This window comes from Bubalus bubalis, chromosome 9, assembly GCF_019923935.1.
Source record: "Bubalus bubalis isolate 160015118507 breed Murrah chromosome 9, NDDB_SH_1, whole genome shotgun sequence".
Classification (NCBI taxonomy): Eukaryota; Metazoa; Chordata; class Mammalia; order Artiodactyla; family Bovidae; genus Bubalus; species Bubalus bubalis.
In genome coordinates this window covers 67,178,823-67,198,741 of record NC_059165.1, presented here as the reverse complement: position 1 = coordinate 67,198,741, position 19,919 = coordinate 67,178,823, and the positions used below count along the sequence as shown (strand labels likewise).

General features: G+C 56.2%; 2 protein-coding genes across 9 annotated transcripts in view; one reads left to right on the top strand and one right to left on the bottom strand.

Annotated features, from left to right (window-relative positions):
- The window catches only part of APC2 (APC regulator of WNT signaling pathway 2), a 24,173-nt gene extending 11,345 nt beyond the window's left edge, over positions 1 to 12,828 (top strand). For all 4 annotated transcript variants that reach the window (XM_045166819.1, XM_045166820.1, XM_045166821.1 and 1 more), the window contains exons 11-15: positions 2,504 to 2,643; positions 2,986 to 3,063; positions 3,204 to 3,320; positions 3,631 to 3,845; positions 7,798 to 12,828. In XM_045166819.1, the coding sequence (XP_045022754.1) occupies positions 2,504 to 2,643; positions 2,986 to 3,063; positions 3,204 to 3,320; positions 3,631 to 3,845; positions 7,798 to 12,706 (5,459 nt within the window). In that variant the 3' untranslated portion in view covers positions 12,707 to 12,828. The remainder of the gene's footprint in view (positions 1 to 2,503; positions 2,644 to 2,985; positions 3,064 to 3,203; positions 3,321 to 3,630; positions 3,846 to 7,797) is intronic.
- On the bottom strand, positions 1,481 to 19,919 carry C9H19orf25 (chromosome 9 C19orf25 homolog). Of its 5 annotated transcripts, XR_006641451.1 has the most exons (5): positions 19,767 to 19,919; positions 19,536 to 19,667; positions 16,153 to 16,331; positions 5,210 to 5,285; positions 1,481 to 1,778 (listed from the first exon to the last, which is right to left on the bottom strand). XR_006641451.1 is itself a non-coding variant. In XM_045166824.1 (4 exons), exons 2-4 carry the CDS (start codon positions 19,663 to 19,665, stop codon positions 5,280 to 5,282), a joined length of 315 nt encoding a protein of 104 aa, XP_045022759.1. In that variant the 5' UTR covers positions 19,666 to 19,667; positions 19,767 to 19,919; the 3' UTR covers positions 4,198 to 5,279. The 5 variants fall into 5 exon arrangements, 3 of the variants coding, with proteins under 3 accessions (XP_045022759.1, XP_044804511.2, XP_006050588.1); XM_045166824.1 differs by lacking the exon at positions 1,481 to 1,778 and having other exon boundaries at positions 4,198 to 5,285; XM_044948576.2 differs by lacking the exons at positions 1,481 to 1,778; positions 5,210 to 5,285 and adding an exon at positions 14,890 to 15,288.

The window sequence follows — 19,919 nt, the reverse complement described above, 5'->3', positions numbered from 1 at the left end:
TGAGTGTCCCTCATCAACCTCCACCTCTGATCTGGTCCAAGGTCTCCAGGCCTCCTCCAGTGCAGGGCAGGCTCTGGGCCCTAGTGGTTCTGGGACTCAGACAACGGGGGCAGGGCAGGGAAAGTCAGGAGCTGAGGTGGATTGAACCTACCAGTAGTCAGGGCAGGGCGACCCTGTGAAATTTTAGGTTTGGGAATATTACATCTTTTTCCTAACGAAGGTCATTTGAAATGTTGGAAACAGAAATACCAAGGGTGCAAATGACATTCATCTGCTCTGTTTTACTCTAATTAATACAAAATAAGGCACATACTTCTCACCTGGCAGGTGGTTGGAGCACTCAGAAGTTCCCTAAGGTCTCACATGGTCCGACATCGCGGGTGAGGGGCGGGGGAGCAGCTGGGCGCAGCCTTTCTAGGGCAGGGTGGGGGGCATCTGGAGCAGTGGCCACTTTACAAGAGCGCACAGCTCTTGAGGCTTTCCTCTCTTGGCTGTTCCACAGACCCCTGGGGGAGGGGGTCTGTGGAGGCCCTCCAGGAGGCCTGAAAGGTCACCTGTGTTGATGAAGTTAAGATACGATTTGCCTTTTCCCCTCTCGTGGGCATGGCGTGTTCAGTGCAATTTAACAGGCACGTAACAACTCTGAGGACCCCTGGGCTGTGTGTTCTGGGGTTATAAGATTTCTCCTTTTAATTTATAGCATGGTAAATATTTGTTATAGGAGTATAGTTGATTTATAATGTGTTGGTTTCAGGTGTAAATTGATTCAGTTATATATATATATTTTTATTCTTTTCCATTATGGCTTATCACAGGATATTGAATATAGTTCTCTGTGCCATAGAGTAGGACCTTGTTGTGCATCCATCCTGCACATAATAGCGTACATCTGCTAACCCCAGCCTCCCACTCTGTCCTTCCCCGTCAGCAACCACAAGTCTGTTCTCTGTGTCTGTGAGTCTGTTTGGTAGATAGGTTCATTTGTGTCATATTTTAGATTCCACATTAAGTAACATTATATGGCTTTTGTTGTTGTCTTTCACAGAAAATCTCTAGTTGCATCCATGTTGCTGCAAATGGCAATATTTTGTTCTTTTTTGTGGCTGAGTAATATTCCACTATATGTATATATGAGTTCCTGGGAGTGGATTTTTAAGATTAAGAAGCAAAAAGGCTTTGGATACCCTCCTTAACTTTGAATTATGTATCTCAACATTTTTTTCAAATTGTAGTAAATTATATATAACATAAAATTTACTGTTTTAACCATTTTTTAAAAAATTATTTTTATTGAAGGATAATTGTTTTACAATATTGTTGGTTTCTGCCAAATACTGCCATGTATGAATCAGTCATGGGTGTGTGTGTGTATATATATATGTATGTCCCCTCCCTCTTGAACCTCCCTCCCACCTCCCACCATTCTAACCATTTTAAATCATATTTTTTCAAACTGAAACTCTGTCCCCATTAACCACTCACTCCCTCTCCCCCAGCGCTAGCCCCTGGCAACCAAGAGCCCACCCTGTGTGTGTGTGGATTGGCCTGTTCTAGATGTTTCCCATAAGTGGAATCACATCCTGTGTGTCCTGTGTCCGCTTCTCTCACTCAGCATCATGTTCTCAGGGTCCATCCACGTGGTAGTGAGTGTCAGGGCTTCTCTCCTTTTCAGGGCTGAGTGATGCTCCCGGGTGTGGAGGGACCATATTGTGTTTATCCATCATCTGGTGATGGGCACTTGGGTTTTGTCCATCTTCTGGGTATCGTGACTCATTCTGCTGTGTACACACATACAAAGGGTCACTTTGGAAGCTTGTGGGTTTGTGTTGCCAAGCCCCTCCCCAGGGTAGCCCCCACTGGTGTGCTCATGAGCAAAAGCGCTTCACAGCCCTGAGAAGGATCCCATTGCTGAGCGAGGGGAAGGGCCGTGTGTGTCTGGGTTCCTGCACCTTTTGACCATCACCCTCCACATTCATGAGAACCCTGTGTCCTAGTGAACAGAAGATTGTGTGTGTGGGCCATCAGCAATGGCTCCTGAGCATATGCCATCTGGTCCGTCCTGGGGACGTGGCGGGGCACAGCCTTCCGCTCTGCCCTCAGTGGTTCTCCGTCTAATGGTTTTGAGGCTTCTTGTTTGGGAATTTGGGGGCCTTCCCTGAGGAAGTGACTCTTGAACAGAAGGGGACCCAGGGAACTGGGTGGACTGTGGGGAAGAGCACCTGGGCAGAGGGAATAGTGCATGCAAAGGCTCTGCAGTTGGACCAAGTGTGACTGGAAACTGAGGGTGGAAAGGAGGCAGGTGTGGAGGCACAGGGCACTGGGGGAAGGCCCAGCCTGCCAGCCAGCTATCTGGAGGAGGTGTCCTCAGAGGCGTGCTTCAAAAGTAGGTTTAAGGAGAGCAGATTGGGGGTGGGACAGAAGGGAGGGCGTATAGTCGAATAACCTGTGAGGCGGGATGGCTGGGGGCACCCGACCACCCTTGCGCTCCCGGGTCCCCCTACAGGTGGGCTGCAGGCAGTGGCGGAGTTACTGCAGGTTGACCATGAGATGCACAAGATGACCCGGGACCCTCTCAACCTGGCCCTGCGCCGATACGCTGGCATGACCCTCACCAACCTCACCTTCGGGGACGTCGCCAACAAGGTGCCTGGGTGGGCGGGTCAGCCTCACCCGGCCCGGAGCAGCGCTGAGCTGTGGGACAGGCGGGGAGACTGTGGCCCAGCTTCTCCCTCAACCAGCGTCCTCTTGGCCACTCTGCCCTGTGGGCTGGGGGGCCTCTGGGCTGTGGATGGACGGCTGGGGGGAGGCCAGTGTTTGCATCTGCCTGAGCCTCAGGCTCACCTGAGCAATGAAGTGACTGCTCCCCTCCCTCCATGGTGGTGAAGATGGGGGTAGGGTTCAAGCTCCATCACATTGCAAGTGCTTGCTTAACACTCGCCCCACCTGTCCCCCCTATATGGCATGACTTCCCTGTGCCCCCCACAGGCTGCACTGTGCGCCCGCCGGGGCTGCATGGAGGCCATTGTGGCCCAGCTGGCATCTGAGAGTGAGGAGCTGCACCAGGTATCAGGAGGCTGTGGGAACACTGTGGGGCAGGAGGAGGTGGAGGGCATCCCCTGGGCTTTGCCATGTGCCAGCTGCTGCAGGCCTTAAGGGTGGGAGCCTGGCCCAGGCCCACCCTGCCTGCCCTGCCCCACCCCCAGGTCGTGTCTAGCATCCTGCGCAACCTGTCCTGGAGGGCTGACATCAACAGCAAGAAGGTGCTGAGGGAGGTGGGCAGCATGACTGCCCTGATGCAGTGCGTCCTGCGAGCCACCAAGGTGGGCATCGGGTGGGTGGCTGAGGGGCAGGGCAGCCAGGGCAGTCAGGAGGCCCTGGCTGCAGGTGATGAGTTCTCCACCTAGGGGGAAACCAAGTCAAACAACCCACTGCATGGTAATGGGCCCACACCTGGGGCTTCCAACATTGCCACTCAGAGAACCTGTCATGGCTGATTCCATTACTTGTTAGATAAATTTGAAAATGCATCTGGGTACCTTATGTGGGTGCCTCCGGGGAGAGGGCCTGGTGAGTGGGATGTGTCATCCCCCCCACATTGTTGACCCCCTGCCACTCCTGCACCGCACCCAGGAGTCCACCCTGAAGAGCGTGCTTAGCGCCCTGTGGAACCTCTCGGCGCACAGCACAGAGAACAAGGCGGCCATCTGCCAGGTGGATGGTGCCCTGGGCTTCCTGGTGAGCACACTGACTTACAAGTGCCAGAGCAACTCGCTAGCCATCATTGAGAGCGGTGGTGGCATCCTGCGCAACGTGTCCAGCCTCATCGCCACCCGCGAGGACTACAGGTCAGCTGGGGACAGGGGAAGGGGATGGCGGGGAAGGGAGTAGGGAATGCTGGGGTCAGAGGAAGGAGGTGTGGGGGGCACTGGGGCGGGGCTTGGGGAAAGAAGTGGCCGGGGGAAGGAGAGGGGGTGCTGCGGGGTGGAGGAAGGAGGTGTAAGGGGCACTGGAGCAGGGCTGGAGGTAAAGAGGTGGGGGAAGGAGTGGGGGTACTGGGGTGGGGCTGGCAGCTCCCCCTCTGCAGTAAACTCCTGAGGGAGCCTTGCCTTCTCCTGCCAATGAGTCATCCAGATGACCCCCTAGGTGCTATTTTTAGTATAAATACATCCCCAATACTGCATGGGATATACTTGTACTACATTTTAAACTAGTTTTGTAGAAATAAACATAATATTCAAGTAATAATAATAATACTTGTTATTTATTAAAATGTTATTCACTATGTAATAAGTAACTTACTAGGTAACATTAACAATAAGCAATACTTCAATATGTGAACAGACATAACTTTTAAAAGTATATCCCAAACTCTGCATGTGATATACTTGTACTAAATTTTAAATTAACTCAGTAAAAATATACATAATTTTCTAAATAACATTAATAATACTTGCTCTTTATTAAAATATTTATTAATATTAAGTAAAACAATACCTATTCTTCATTAACATATTTATTTCCTACTATGTAACATATTGGATACTTATACTGAATTTTAAATGAATTTATTAAAAATGCATCATTTTCTAAACAGTAATAAAAACTTATTTATTAATATCACTTATTAATATTACTAATAAGTAATGCTTCTGATGTATGAAAGTACATAACTTTTAAAAAGTATATGTCTCAGTATATCCCAAATATTGCATGGGATATACCTGTGCTGAAGATTTTATTAGTTAAAACATTAAGAAACAACACTTAGATTTCTGTTTCCTTTTAATACTGTGTGTGTGTGTGTGTGCTTAGTCACTTAGTTGTGTCTCACCCTCTAGGACCCCATGGACAGAGGAGCCTGGTGGGCTACAGTCCGTGGGATTTCCCAGGCAAGAATACTGGAGTGCATTGCCATTTCTTTGTCCAGGGTCCCAATCCAGAGGTTGAATCCACCTCTCCCATATTGGCAGGTGGATTCCTTACCACTAGCGCCACCTGGGAAGCCCCCAATACTATTTTCAGTATATCCCAAATATTACATGGGATAAGTAAGTGTGTTAGTCGCTCAGCTGTGTCTGACTCTTTGCAACCCCATGGAGTATAGACCTCCAGGCTCCTCTGTCCATGGAGTTTTCCAGGCAAGAATACTGGAGTGGGTTGCCATTCACGTCTCCAATTACATGGGATATACTTGTGCTAACGATCTTACCCCAGTAGACAATTCCCTGGCGTGCAGTGGTTAGGACTTGGTGCTTTCATTACCAAGGGCCCGGGTTCAGTCATCCCTGGTGGGGGAAATAAGATCTTACAAGTCATGGAGTACACAGAAAAAAAAAAGTCTTATCAAGCAAAATAAAACATTTTATCTACTACTAATGCTATAATAAATAGAAACAAAGGCTCTAGTATAGGTATATAATGAGATATACTACACACTACTATATGTAAAATAACAAGGACCTACTGTATAGCACAGTGAATTCTACTCAATCTAGTAGATGCGAAAACAATCCAAGAAAGAATGTACAAAGGTCTAACAGAACCACTTTGCTGTACGTCTAAAACTAACAACATTGTAAGTCAACTATACTCCATTATAGAATAAAAATTTTAATAAAATGAGTTAACTAAATTTCATTTTAAATGAGTATTATTAATGAATTAATAGTACTGTTTGATCAGATCAGTCACTCACTCGTGTCCGACTCTTTGCGACCCCATGAATCGCAGCACGCCAGGCCTCCCTGTCCATCACCAACTCCCGGAGTTCACTCAGACTCACGTCCATCGAGTCAGTGATGCCATCCAGCCATCTCATCCTCTGTCGTCCCCTTCTCCTCCTGCCCCCAATCCCTCCCAGCATCAGAGTCTTTTCCAATAAGTCAACTCTTCGCATGAGGTGGCCAAAGTACTGGAGTTTCAGCTTTAGCATCATTCCTTCCAAAGAAATCCCAGGGCTGATCTTCAGAATGGACTGGTTGGATCTCCTTGCAGGCCAAGGGACTCTCAAGAGTCTTCTCCAACACCACAGTTCAAAAGCATCAATTCTTCGGCGCTCAGCCTTCTTCACAGTCCAACTCTCACATCCATACATGACCACAGGAAATACCATAGCCTTGACTAGACGGACCTTTGTTGGCAAAGTAATGTCTCTGCTTTTGAATATGCTGTCAAGGTTGGTCATAACTTTTCTTCCAAGGAGTAAGCGTCTTTTAATTTCATGGCTGCAGTCACCATCTGCAGTGATTTTGGAGCCCCCCAAAATGAAGTCTGACACTGTTTCCCCATCTATTTCCCATGAAGTGGTGGGACCGGATGCCATGATCTTCGTTTTCTGAATGTTGAGCTTTAAGCCAACTTTGTCACTCTCCTCTTTCACTTTCATCAAGAGGCTTTTTAGTTCCTCTTCACTTTCTGCCACAAGGGTGGTGTCATCTGAATATCTGAGGTTATTGATATTTCTCCTGGCAATCTTGATTCCAGCTTGTGTTTCTTCCAGTCCAGCATTTCTCATGATGTACTCTGCATAGAAGTTAAATAAACAGGGTGACAATATACAGCCTTGATGTGCTCCTTTTCCTATTTGGAACCAGTCTGTTGTTCCATGTCCAGTTCTAACTGTTGCTTCTTGACATGCATACAAATTTCTCAAGAGGCAGATAGGTGGTCTGGTATTCCCATCTCTTTCAGAATTTTCCACAGTTTATTGTGATCCACACAGTCAAAGGCTTTGGCATAGTCAATAAAGCAGAAATAGATGTTTTTCTGGAACTCTCTTGCTTTTTCCATGATCCAGCAGATGTTGGCAATTTGATCTCTGGTTCCTCTGCCTTTTCTAAAACCAGCTTGAACATCAGGAAGTTCAGGGTTCACATATTGCTCAAGCCTGGCTTGGAGAATTTTGAGCATTACTTTACTAGCGTGTGAGGTAAGTGCAACTGTGCGGTCGTTTGAGCATTCTTTGGCATTGCCTTTCTTTGGGATTGGAATGAAAACTGACCTTTTCCAGTCCTGTGGCCACTGCTCAGTTTTCCAAATTTGCTGGCATATTGAGTGCAGCACTTTCACAGCATCATCTTTCAGGATTTGGAATAGCTCAACTGGAATTCCATCACCTCCACTAGCTTTGTTCGTAGTGATGCTTTCTAAGGCCCACTTGACTTCACATTCCAGGATGTCTGGCTCTAGGTCAGTGATCACACCATCGTGATTATCTGGGTCGTGAAGATCTTTTTTGTACAGTTCTTCTGTGTATTCTTGCCATCTCTTCTTAATATCTTCTGCTTCTGTTAGGTCCATACCATTTCTGTCCTGTATCGAGCTCATCTTTGCATGAAATGTTCCTTTGGTATCTCTGATTTTCTTGAAGAGATCCCTAGTCTTTCCCATTCTGTTGTTTTCCTCTATTTCTTTGCATTGATCGCTGAAGAAGGCTTTCTTATCTCTTCTTGCTATTCTTTGGAACTCTGAATTCAGATGTTTATATCTTTCCTTTTCTGCTTTGCTTTTCGCTTCTCCTTTTCACAGCTATTTATAAGGCCTCCCCAGACAGCCATTTTGCTTTTTTTGCATTTCTTTTCTATGTATTGTTTAATAGTTTGATACTAATAAAAGCTTTGGCACAAGTACATCCCATCCAATGTTTGGGATACACTTACACTACGAATTTAGCCCTGTTTTTGAAATTCAAAGTTACCTGGGCATCTTCTGTTTGGATTTGCCCCATCAGGCCGCGGAGGGTGGTGGGCGGTGTCCAGGTTGGGCGGGGCCTGACGCGCTCCGCCCCGCCTCCCGCAGGCAGGTGCTGCGAGACCACAATTGCCTGCAGACGCTGCTGCAGCACCTGACGTCGCACAGCCTGACCATAGTGAGCAACGCATGCGGCACGCTCTGGAACCTGTCGGCCCGCAGCCCCCGCGACCAGGAGCTGCTGTGGGACCTGGGCGCCGTGGGCATGCTGCGGAACCTGGTGCACTCCAAGCACAAAATGATCGCCATGGGCAGCGCCGCCGCGCTGCGCAACCTGCTGGCTCACCGGCCTGCCAAGTACCAGCCGGCGGCCACTGCGGTCTCCCCGGGCTCCTGCGCGCCCAGCCTGTACGTGCGCAAGCAGCGGGCGCTGGAGGCCGAGCTGGACACACGTCACCTGGCTCAGGCACTTGATCACCTGGAGAAGCAGGGCCTGCCGGAGGCCGAGACCGCCTGCAAGAAGCCCCTCCCGCCTCTGCGCCACCTGGACGGCCTTGCCCAGGACTACGCCTCTGACTCGGGCTGTTTTGACGACGACGATGCGCCCTCCCTGGCTGCTGCCGCCACTGCCGCAGAGCCCGCCAGCCCCGCAGTGCTCTCCCTCTTCCTGGGCAACCCCTTCCTGCAAGGCCAGGCGCTGGCCCGAGCCCCGCCCACCCGCCGAGGAGGCCTGGAGGTGGAGAAGGAGGCCGGTGGACAGGCAGCCGTGGCAGCTAGGGCCAAGGCCAAGCTGGCGCTAGCGGTGGCACGCATCGACAGGCTGGTAGAGGACATCTCGGCCTTGCACACCTCATCTGACGACAGCTTCAGCCTCAGCTCCGGGGACCCTGGCCAGGAGGCCCCACGAGAAGGCCGTGCCCAATCCTGCTCACCTTGCAGGGGGCCTGAGGGGGGGCGGCGGGAAGCGGGCAGCAGCCGGGCTCACCCACTGCTGCGGCTCAAGGCAGCCCACGCCAGCCTTTCCAATGACAGTCTCAACAGCGGTAGCACCAGTGATGGGCACTGTCCTCGCGAACACTCGCGGCCCTGCTCGCTGGCTGCTCTGGCCGAGCACCGAGAGGGGCCCCCACGTGGTCAGGCGCGGCCCAGCCGGCTTGACCTCAACCTGCCTGGCGGCCAGGCTGAGCCTGAGGCCCGGGATGCCAAGGCCACAGATGCCCACGTGCGTACCATCAAGTTGTCGCCCACCTACCAGCACGTGCCGCTGCTGGAGGGCACCACCAGGGCGGGTGTGGGGTCCCTGGCCCCTGGGGCCCGGAAACAGGCCTGGCTGTCCACAGAAGGCCTGAGCAGTGTGCCTGAGAAGCTAGTGGTTGAGAAGGCACCCCTCTGCCTGTCCCGCTGCAGCTCGCTGTCCTCACTGTCCTCAGCTGGCCGCCCGGGGCCCAGTGAGGCTGGGGACCTAGACGAGAGCGACTCGTCCCTGGAGGGGCTGGAGGAGTCTGGCCCTGGTGAAACAGAGCTGGATGGGGCCTGGCGGGGCCCGGGGGCCGCCTCCCTGCCCATGGCCATCCCAGCGCCCCAGAGGGGTCAGGGCCTGGGGGTGGAGGATGCCACGCCGTCCAGCTCCTCTGAGAACTGCGTGCAGGAGACACCGCTGGTGCTGAGCCGCTGCAGCTCAGTCAGTTCACTGGGCAGCTTCGAGAGCCCATCCATTGCCAGCTCCATCCCCAGTGACCCATGCAGCGGGCTGGGCAGCGGCACAGTCAGCCCCAGTGAGCTGCCTGATAGCCCCGGGCAAACCATGCCTCCGAGCCGCAGCAAGACACCTCCGCTGGCCCCAGCACCACCCGGTGAGCGGGAGGCCACCCAGTTCAGCCTGCAGTGGGAGAGTTACGTGAAGCGCTTCCTGGACATCGCTGACTGCCGGGAGCGCTGCCGGCTGCCCTCCGAGCTGGATGCAGGCAGCGTGCGTTTCACTGTGGAGAAGCCCGATGAGAACTTCTCGTGTGCCTCCAGCCTCAGCGCACTGGCCCTGCACGAGCTCTACGTGCAGAAAGACGTGGAGCTGCGGCTGCTGCCCCCTGCCTGCCCAGAGCGTGGCAGTGGGGGAGGCGGAGGCCCAGGGCACCGCCGACGGGACGAAGCCAGTGGCTGTCTGGAAGGGCCGGCGTCCACCGACCAGGAGCTGGAGCTGCTGCGCGAGTGCCTGGGTGGGGCCGTGCCTGCCCGGCTCCGCAAGGTGGCCTCAGCACTGGTGCCTGGCCGCCACACGCTGCCCGTGCCAGTCTACATGCTGGTGCCTGCCCCGGCCCGTGAGGACGACTCCTGCACTGACTCAGCTGAGGGCACTCCAGTCAACTTCTCCAGCACCGCTTCCCTCAGCGACGAGACCCTGCAGGGACCCCCCAAGGATGGTGGGCATTTGGATGGGAAGAAGCCCGCGGGTCGTGCTGCCTCCACTAGGCAGTCTGCTGGGCAGCGGCACAGGGTGGGGGGCATGGGCCGGAGCACAGAGCAGCCCCGGGGGGCTGGCAGTGGCAGGGCAGGGCTGGAGCTGCCCCTCCGGCGCCCCCCGAGCACCTGCAGGGACACTGACAGCTCCCGCCCAGGCCGGGAGCATGGGGACGGGGCTCTGCAGTCTCTGTGCCTCACAACGCCCACCGAGGAGGCTGTGTATTGTTTCTATGGCAATGACTCGGATGAGGAGCCGGCCACAGCGGTGGCAGCAGCACCCCCACGGCGGGCATCTGCGATCCCCCGGGCGGTCAAGAGGGAGCGCCCGACTGGTGCCAGGAAGGAGGTGCAGGCTGTGCCCAAGGCTGCACCCAAGGCGGCACCGCCTGCCCGGGCCCAGCCCAGCCTCATTGCAGATGAGACACCACCGTGCTACTCCCTGAGCTCCTCCGCCAGCTCCCTCAGCGAACCTGAGCCCTCCGAGTGCATGGCCAGTCGGCCCCAGGTCCACAAGCCAGGGCTCACCAAGGACCTGGTCCCCAGGGGCAGGAAGAATGGCTGCCCCAGCCCGCGGGCCGAGGCAGAGCTGCTCCGGCGTTGCATAGGCTCAGCCTTGCCCAGGCGTCAGCCCCAGGTGCCCGGCCCAAGGCGCCGCCCACCCCGAGAGGCCCAGCCAAAGGAGCGTGCAGCAGAAGGGCCCCAGGAGCGCGGTGAGGAGGCGGCCAGCTCAGACCATGCCTCAGACCTGGACAGCATCGAGTGGCGTGCCATCCAGGAGGGTGCCAACTCTGTTGCCACATGGCTGCACCAGGCCGCAGCGGCGGCTGCCCGTGAGGCCTCCTCAGAGTCTGATTCCGTTCTGTCCTTTGCAACAGGGCAGTCTGTGGGTTCCACCCTGCAGCCCACCCTGCATAGGAAGGGGTGTCGGCCAAGGGAAGAGCACCAGCCGGGTGGTGCCCTGCGGCCAGAGAAACCAGAAGGGGCCCTCACCCAGCGCAGCAGCGGGCCGGAGAAGCCACGTGGCACTCAGAAGGCCCCAAATGGGGTGCCGGCGGTGCTCCGGGGACATACAGTGATCTACATGCCCACCCCGGCCACCCGGGCACAGCCCAGAGGTGCCCCTGGTTCCCGCATTGTGGCAAGAAAGATGGGAGCGCCCAGCCCTGTGCAGCCGGCGGCCCCCACCAAAGCCCCCAACCCAGGGCAGCAGCGGTCTAGGAGCCTGCACCGGCCTGGCAAGATCTCAGAGCTGGCAACACTCAGCCCCCCACAGAGAAGTGCCACACCACCAGCCCGCCTTGCCAAGACCCCATCATCAAGTTCCTCTCAGACCTCACCGGCCTCCCAGCCTCTGCCCAGGAGGTCACCCCCTGCTGCCCAGCCTGCAGGGCCCCTGCCCGGCCCCAGGGCCTCCCCAGTGCCCAAGACTCCAGCAAGGGCCCTGCTGGCCAAACAGCACAAGACGCAGAAGTCACCCGTGAGGATCCCCTTCATGCAGAGGCCCGCCAGGCGGGGGCCGCCGCCCTTGGCTAGGGCAGCCCCGGAGCCAGGCCCCAGGGGCCGGGTGGGCGCAGAAGGCGGCTCTGCAGCCCGAGGGGGCCGCCTGGGCCTGGTGCGCATGGCCTCCGCCCGCTCCAGCGGCAGCGAATCCTCCGACCGCTCGGGTTTCCGGCGGCAGCTGACCTTTATCAAGGAGTCGCCGGGCCTGATGCGGCGCCGACGCTCGGAACTGTCCGCACCCGAAGCCACCAACCCGACCACCCAGGCTGCCTCACCCTGCCGCGGCCGGCCAGCACTACCCGCTGTCTTCCTCTGCTCCTCGCGCTGTGATGAGCTGCGGGCAGGCTCCCGGCAGGCCCCGGCCCCCCAGCGGGCCCACACGGCCCGGCCCCGCCCCAGCGAGCGGCAACCTCGGCGCACCAGCTCCGAGAGCCCGTCCCGCCTGCCCGTCCGCACGCCGGCCGCCGGGCCCGAGACGGTCAAGCGCTACGCCTCCCTGCCTCACATCAGCGTGGCCCGCAGACCGGATGCTACCAGCCCCGAACCTGCGGCGGATGCCACCCGCCGCAGCAGCGCAGGGGAGGCCGGGCCGCTGCCCAGGGTGGCCGCGCCGGGCACCACGTGGCGCCGCATCCGGGACGAGGACGTCCCGCACATCCTGCGGAGCACGCTGCCCGCCCGCGCCCTGCCGCTGCTGGGCTCCCCGCCGGAGGACGGCCCAGCCGGCCCACCACAGCGCAAGACCAGCGACGCCGTGGTCCAGACTGAAGACTTCGCGGCTGCGAAGACCAACTCCAGCACGTCCCCGAGCATGGAGAGCAGGGCGCCCCCCCAGGCCACGGCCGGCGGCCCCACCTCCCTTCTTGGCAGCGACGTGGACGGGCCGCCCGCCAAGGCGCCCGCACCCACCCCCTTCGTCCCCGCCAGCCGGCACGGCTCCCCCAGCCGCTCCGCCCGTGTCCCGCCTTTCAACTACGTGCCCAGCCCCATGGTGGCGGCCACCGCTGACTCCACCGTGGAGAAGGCCCCCACCCCGGTCCCCACCAGCCTCCTGGAATAGTGGCTGGGACTGGACTTCCAGAACATCTTCTCCTGGCCCAGGACCGTCTGGCTGCCCCTAGGGTGGTCCCAGGACCCGCCTGCCACCCCCAAACCCAGGGCCCCGCCCTCCGAGCCTCACCCCTGCCCACACGGGCCTCGCACTCCCGCGTAGACGCTTGCTTTTGAGCCGAGGAGGCTTCGGGAGGAAAGTGAGCTGCGAGCTGGAGCGCGCGTCACCGCAAGGGGGCGCCCACGAAGCCCTGGCGCCCGCGCCGAGACCATCCTCCTGGCTGGGGCCGTCCTCAGCGATGCCCTTCTGGGTTCCTGGCCCTGCCGGGCCCGGCATTAGCACCACACTTGCTCCCCTCTCCTCTGGGGAACGCATGGGGAGGAGGGGGCGGGAATGACAGTGCCCGCCGAGGTGGGGAAGGGGCTGGGAGGGTGGCGGCAGCAGGAGCCTGCCAGCCGAGGGTGGCGGCTGCGCACGCGCAAGAGAAAGCCTGTAATTACGGGCAGGGCCGGGTAATTGGTTAACTACGGCTTAGCTGGTTTGTTTGCCGTCTCGGCCTCAGCTGGGGGCGTGCGGGAGGGGCGTGTCTGCGCCCGACAGAAAGGCCGCCCCAACCCCAGACAGACACGCGCAGGGAGCCTGGAGCACCCCAAAACTGGTCGGGGGCGCTGGGTACACAGGGCGTCCCCGCAGCCCTCGTAAGGAACCAGGAGAGGCAGGCGTGCCGGCAGCCCCGTGGCTGAGGAGAGCGAGAAACGGAGGGGAGGCCGGGGCCTAGCCACCGCCCAGTAGCCAGGCCTGGACTACGGGACCTGGACTGCGCTCTGCGGGAAGTGGTCCCCGCGTGCACCTGCCTGGTCCCAGGTCTTTGCCTTTTCACCGAGTCTCCTGTTCTTTGGATCTGCGGGCTCCGTGGGGCGTGGCCTCCTCCCGGGGGCCAGCACACCTGCCCGAACAGCGGATCCCCCTTCCCTGAGGAGCCCGGCTCTGCGCGAGCGCCAGCAGCTGCTCTCAGCCGCCCTAAGGATCTGCAGTCACACCGCCCTGCCGAGCTGCTCTGGGGGCCGGGAACAGTGTGCCGGTTCCTGTCCCTTCTCTGGGAGGGGAGCAGAGCCAGATGGAGAGGACGTGCTGAAGGAGCCCTGCCTCTGCCCCCCCAGGACGCTGTGCTGCCGCTCCTTAAGATACACACGCTGCGACATCGCGTCCCGCAGGCCAGGGTTCGGCTTGAGGGCCAGGAGCAGAAGCAGGACGCAGGAAAGGCTGCACCACGTACTCCTCCTGGGGAGAGCGAGCCTGGGAAAGTGGTGGGGACTGAGCAGGCGCTAGAACAGCCACTGCTCACCCTGAGGCCCCTCTCCAGGGCGGATAAGACACCTCTGCAAACGGCTGCTCCCATCCTATCAGCAGCCAGAAGGGGAAGCGGGGAGTGGCCTTTTGAGCTCCTTCTCAAATGTGGGGGCTGCAGAATGTTGCACCCCATCATCACAGGCGAGCCACCCTTGGAAATGGAGAAATGCTGCCAGCTTGCCAAGCTGTGGGGGCCTGGAGTGGAAGCCCCCGTACTGAGTCCCAGGCTGTGCTCTGGCAGCTGTGCGCCTGCTTCCCCACGTGGGCCGTGGGGAGAATTCCCAGAACTACCTCTGGGTTCAGCAGGTTGGCTGCCATGACGGGGCAGAGGACCCTCCCAGCTGGCTGCCCCTTGCCATTCTCTCCACAGGCAGGGGCAGGGCCTGAGCCATCCCATCCTATCCAGCGCCCACTCTGCCACCTCCATCTATCACAGCAGCGGTCCACGTAGCCATTGGGCTGGTGGGAGCCCGAGGTCCTGATTAGAGTGGCTTCCTGGAGGAGGCAGTGCTGGCCACCGCTGGACAATCAGCCTGAGGCCGGAGCTTGGAGGAACAAAGTCCAAGGACCGCAAACACTCCTGTGAAGCCCTGACCCGAGAGACACAGGGTACCCAGGCCAGACCTCGGCCCGGAGCAGATGGACACTGCGAGCCGGGTGCTGACTTTGGGGCACTACCTCACCACGCTGCCGCAGCCTGAGCCTGGTTGTCTTGGCTTGTTCCCTCCCCGCTGTTTCCATCCCAGGTGCCGCAGGACACCTGTAAATACGTACAGCCCCCACCTGTAAAGCCCCCACCTGTAAAGCCATCACCTGGCGGAAGGAGGCCGCAGAGCCAGGCGTCTCACTGCACCTTTAATAAACAGCTGTTGAATTGCACTCCAACTGGCTGCGCCTTAGTCTCCAGAGGGGTGAGGCAGTGTGGGGGTCAGGAGGGGGCTTTGCAGGCCTTCCATCCAAGTCCATGTGCTGCCTGCATAGCCTCGCTCCCCAAAACCAAGTGTACTCGAGGTTGACACAAGGGTTTGTTGTGTGCAAGAGTGCCCTCCCTTGGATGAGGAGGCTGCTCGGTGTCCACTGCTTCTACTGGCGCCGCATCCACACTTTCTCAACACCTGGGCCCCCAAGTTTCCAGTTTTAGGGTCTCTAGGCATGAAGCAGACACCTTTTTCTCCTGGGATACATGAGGTCTCCTTTGTCTGCTGTGCGGGGTCCCAGCGCCGCCCTGAGCTTTTGGGACCCTGGAAAGGAGGGGCCCATGGGGGGACTGTCGTCGAAGGCACTCAGTGGCCTCATCACCTCCCACTGGTCTGCTGCTCTGGTCTTCACAGGACTGGTTTTCTAGGGTGAGAGCCCTTTCCTTGGTCCTCACCTGGCCCACCACCCACCTGTCTGCAGGTGAAGGTGGAAGGAGGGAGGGCACTGGGTGAGAGCTGGGGCAGGGACTGACTGCCACGTCCTCTCACGGTACTCCCATGTGACTGCATCCCACAGGTGACAGACAGACGAGAGCCTGCCCTGGGGGAGCACCCAGGCCCAAGATGGGGTGCCAGGGGCCCAGAGAGGTGGCACTCACCCTGAGGGCCACTGCTCCTCACACAACCAGAGCCACCATGGGCTGGGGAGGACACTGAACACCCCCACACTCTTCTGGAACCTCTGGGCCCCCACCAATTCACATGGAGATGGCAGAACCAGAAGGGTGGGTCCCACCAGCTCAGTCTGATTGGTCAGTGAAGCAGGGTCGCCAGAGGAAGGGAGGTGAGGATGGATTGACGGCCCTGGGCCCCCGAGCCTCGAAGGAAGTCCAGTCTGGGCTCCTCAGGGTAAGGGGCCTGTGCACAACCCAGATCCCATCCTCAGGGAGGGGTCTATGCCCAGTGAGGCCCCACACCGACTGGGCAGGCTGTGTCCCCTGAGGTCTCTGGGTGCCAGGGCTTGCCTAGGCCGCAGAACAGAGAGCCAGAAATCTGCTTCTGGGACCCAGGGGCCAGATGTCAGATGAGGTGTGCCAGGCCAGATGCTGAGTGGAGGACCCAAGGTTCCAGTGGGCCAGGTTATCCCAAGGAGGTGGCTGCCGTGCCGGGCAGAGCCACTTGGCCCACCTGGCTGATGTCCCGCTCCAGTTCCTCGCCCGCCTGCTGCAGGTCTGCACGCTTCTGCTCCAATTGGGCACCCGCCTGCTGCAGCCGCTGGTTCATAGCCACATAGATCCGGCTCTGGAAGTAGAGCTGCTCTCGCTGGGCTTCGGCGTCCTCGGTTCTCCCAGAGGGGCCCAGGGGGTCTATGGATAGGACACGGCAGCATCACTGCCCGTTAACCAGAGGACTCAGTTTACCCTCCAGAGAAAACAATGGACTGGAGGGGACAAGTCACAGGAAAGGCTGGACTCCACTGAACCACAGTCCCTCCAAAGGGTGGGCCCTGGCTCCTAGAAAGAACTCTGACCCTGATCACGGAGCAGAATGGCTCTCACCAGCACTCTGAGCACTCAGAGGGGTGGGAAGAAGCCAGGATGCACACTTCCCAGTGACCACACTTCCTAAAGGGTACAGGAGAAGGGGGAGTCAGGGCGCAAAAGGCACAGGCTCCAGGGTTACATGGACACACATCAAGGTCCTCCTTGCTCTGCCTGGTCCCCTTGTCCACAAACTGGCCAGAAGCTCTGCATTTGATTACAGATCACTTTATCACCTGCCTGACACCAAGGTGGGAAAGGCCAGGCAGTGCAGGTGCACACAGAGGCGGACACAGGCCGGCAGGGGCAGCCCCCTGCTCCCTGAATGGCCCCAGGACTGGCCATGCCTCATGGCCCCAACCTCCAAGTGCTGGGGACCTAGCCTGTGAGCCTTAAGCTGGGGCTCAAGCAGCCGCCAAAGACCCAGCTGCAGGCTGTGGATAAATAGGTGCTGTGGTTCCTCAGGCGACCCCTCCAACACAACGTTCTAGGCGACAGAACGTCCCCAGCTGAGCCCCCCAGCACAGCAGCAACAACAAGGGTCTCCCGAGCCTGTAAAATGTGGCCATGTGCAGCAAAGAACAGAATTTTTACTGTTACTTAATTTAAAAACAAATTGTCCCACAGCCACATGTAAGTCAATGAAGTTAGAACACTCTCTCATACCCTACACAAAAATAAACCCAGAATGGCTTAAAGGCTTAAATATAAGACATGACACCATAAAACTCCTAGAGGAGACCATAGGTATAACATTCTGTGACATGGATCTTACCTATGCTTTCTTAGGTCAGTCTCCCAAGGCAACAGAAATAGAAGCAAAAATAAACAAATAGGACCTAATCAAACTCACAAGCTTTTGCCCAGCAAAGGAAACCAACAGCCTATAGACTGGGAGAAAATAACTGCAAATAATGTGACTGACCAGGGCTTGATTTCCAAAATATGCAAACAGCTCATACAACTCAATATCAACAAACAAAACCCGGGTGAAAAATGGGCCGAAGATCTACATAGACATTTCTCCAAAGAAGACATACAGATGGTCAAGAATCACATGAAAAAATGCTCAGCATCGCTAATTATCGGAGAAAAGCAAATCAAAACTACAATGAGGTACCACCTCCCACAGGTCAGTATGGCCATCATTAAAAACTGTACAAATAAGGACTTCCCTGGTAGTCCACTGGCTAAAACGCCATGCTCCTAATGCAGGGGGCTGAGGTTCAAACCCTGGTCAGGGAACTAGATCCCACATGCTGCAACTAAGAGTTTGCATGACACAACAAAGACCTGGCACAGCCAAATAAATAAATATTAAAAAAAAAAAAAAACTCTACAAATAACAAATGCTGGAGAGAGTGTAGAGAACAGTGAACACTCCTACACTGTTGGTGGGAATATAAGCTACTGCAGCCACTGTGAAAACAGCACAGAAGTTCCTCAAAAAACTAAAAACAGAGGTACCATATGATTCAGCAATCCCACTCCTGTGCAAATATATCCAGATGAAACCATAATTCAAAAAAACACATGCACCCCAATGTTCAAGGCTGCACTAGTTACAACAGCCAAGACATGGAAGCAAGCTAAATGTCCATCGACAGATAAATAGATAAAGAGGAATAAAAAGGGTACGGTAAGAAAAGAAAAGGATATGGTGTATATATACACAATGGATTACTACTCAGCAGTGAAAAAGCACAAAAATATTGTCACTGGCAGCAACATGGATGCAACTAGAGATTACCATACTAAATGAAGTCAGAAAAAGACAAATACTGTATGATATCACTTATCTGTGGAATCTAAAATATAATGCAAATGAACTTATCTATGAAACAGAAACAGGCTCAGACATAGAGAAAAGACTTGTGGTTGCCAAGGGGGAGGGACAGCAAGGAAATCAACCCTGAATATTCACTGGAAGGACTGATGCTGAACCTCCAACACTTTGGTCACCTGATGCAAAGAGCTGACTCACTGGAAAAGACTCTGATGCTGGGAAAGATTTCGGGCAAGAGGAGAAAGGGGCAACAGAGGATCAGATGGTTGGATGGCATTAGAAACTCAATGGACATGAGTTTAAGCAAACTCCGGGAGATGGTGAAGGACAGGAGATGGTGAAGGACAGGGAAGCCTGGCGTTCTGCAGTCCATGAGGTCACAAAGACACGACTGAGCGGCTGAACAACAAACACAAAGGGGAAGCGGGATGGTGGAAAGAATGGGAGTTTTAGATAACGATATGCAAACTATTATATACAGGATGGATAAACAACAAGGTCCTGCTGTATAGCACAGGATTTTCAATATCCTGTGATAAACTATAATGGAAAAGAATGAGTATGTGTAACTGAGTAACTCTGCTATAAAACAGAAATTAACACTGTAAACCAACTATACTTTAATTAAAAAAAAAAAAAGACACAAAGACGAACCCCCCAAAAAAGTCCCAACGTGTTTCTCACCTTCTGACATCCCACAAGCCTTATACTGATCCTCTCTACCCACTAGAATGGTCTGAGGACAGGCACTTCCATCTTTTTTTTTCCCCCCTTTTCTTGGCTGTGCCACGTGGTATGTAGATCTTAGTTCCCCGACCGGGGATTGAACCCATGCCCCCTGAAGTGGAATCGCAGAGTCCTAAGCATTGGACGCACAGGGAAGTCCCAGGGACTTTCAACGTTCAGATCTACCTCAACCACCTCAGTGATTAGAATAGAACCTGGCCCATAAGAGGTTCTCAATAAGCTTGAACGAATAAACGAAACTCATAGAGAACACAGTATTGAGACTACAACTGTATGTCGGACCCTGCAGTCAATGTTCTCCGTTTATCTTCTGAGCAAAGGGTGGACACTCTTTCTCTGCAAAAGGCCAGACCTAAGTATTTTGGGCACTGTAGGGCCAGACAGTCTCTGTCCTGACCATTTAACTCTGCCAGTTCGTCTCAAAAGCAGCCAGGTGCTTCCCTTCTCGCTGGGGTCTATGGACAGCCCCTCCCCTGCACGACCTGGGCTTCCCCTACCTTCCCGGGCCAGGGCGGTGAAGACGGGGTCCTCGGCGGGCGCCCCCCGCACGTCCTCCAGGATCTGCTCTACCGTGGGGGGCGCCGGACGGGTGGGCAGCACCACGCGCTTCTTGGCCTTGGAGCCCATTCCTGCAGGATGCAGAAAAGAGCGTTGACCGCGCAGTTCCTGCCGCCCAGCAAACTCCCACACACGCTCCGGAGCCCCGCTCCCGGGGAAGCCGGCCCTGCCTCGATCCTCCCAAGGCGGAACAGCACGCGGTCTGGGGCTTCAGTGTCTGGCTCCACTCAAGACAAGTTTCCAGCAGAAGATCCACCTGGCCGCGGGTACTCAGCCGCCATAGCTGCCGAGAGGCCACTTCCGCTTCCGGTCGGCCTGCGGGC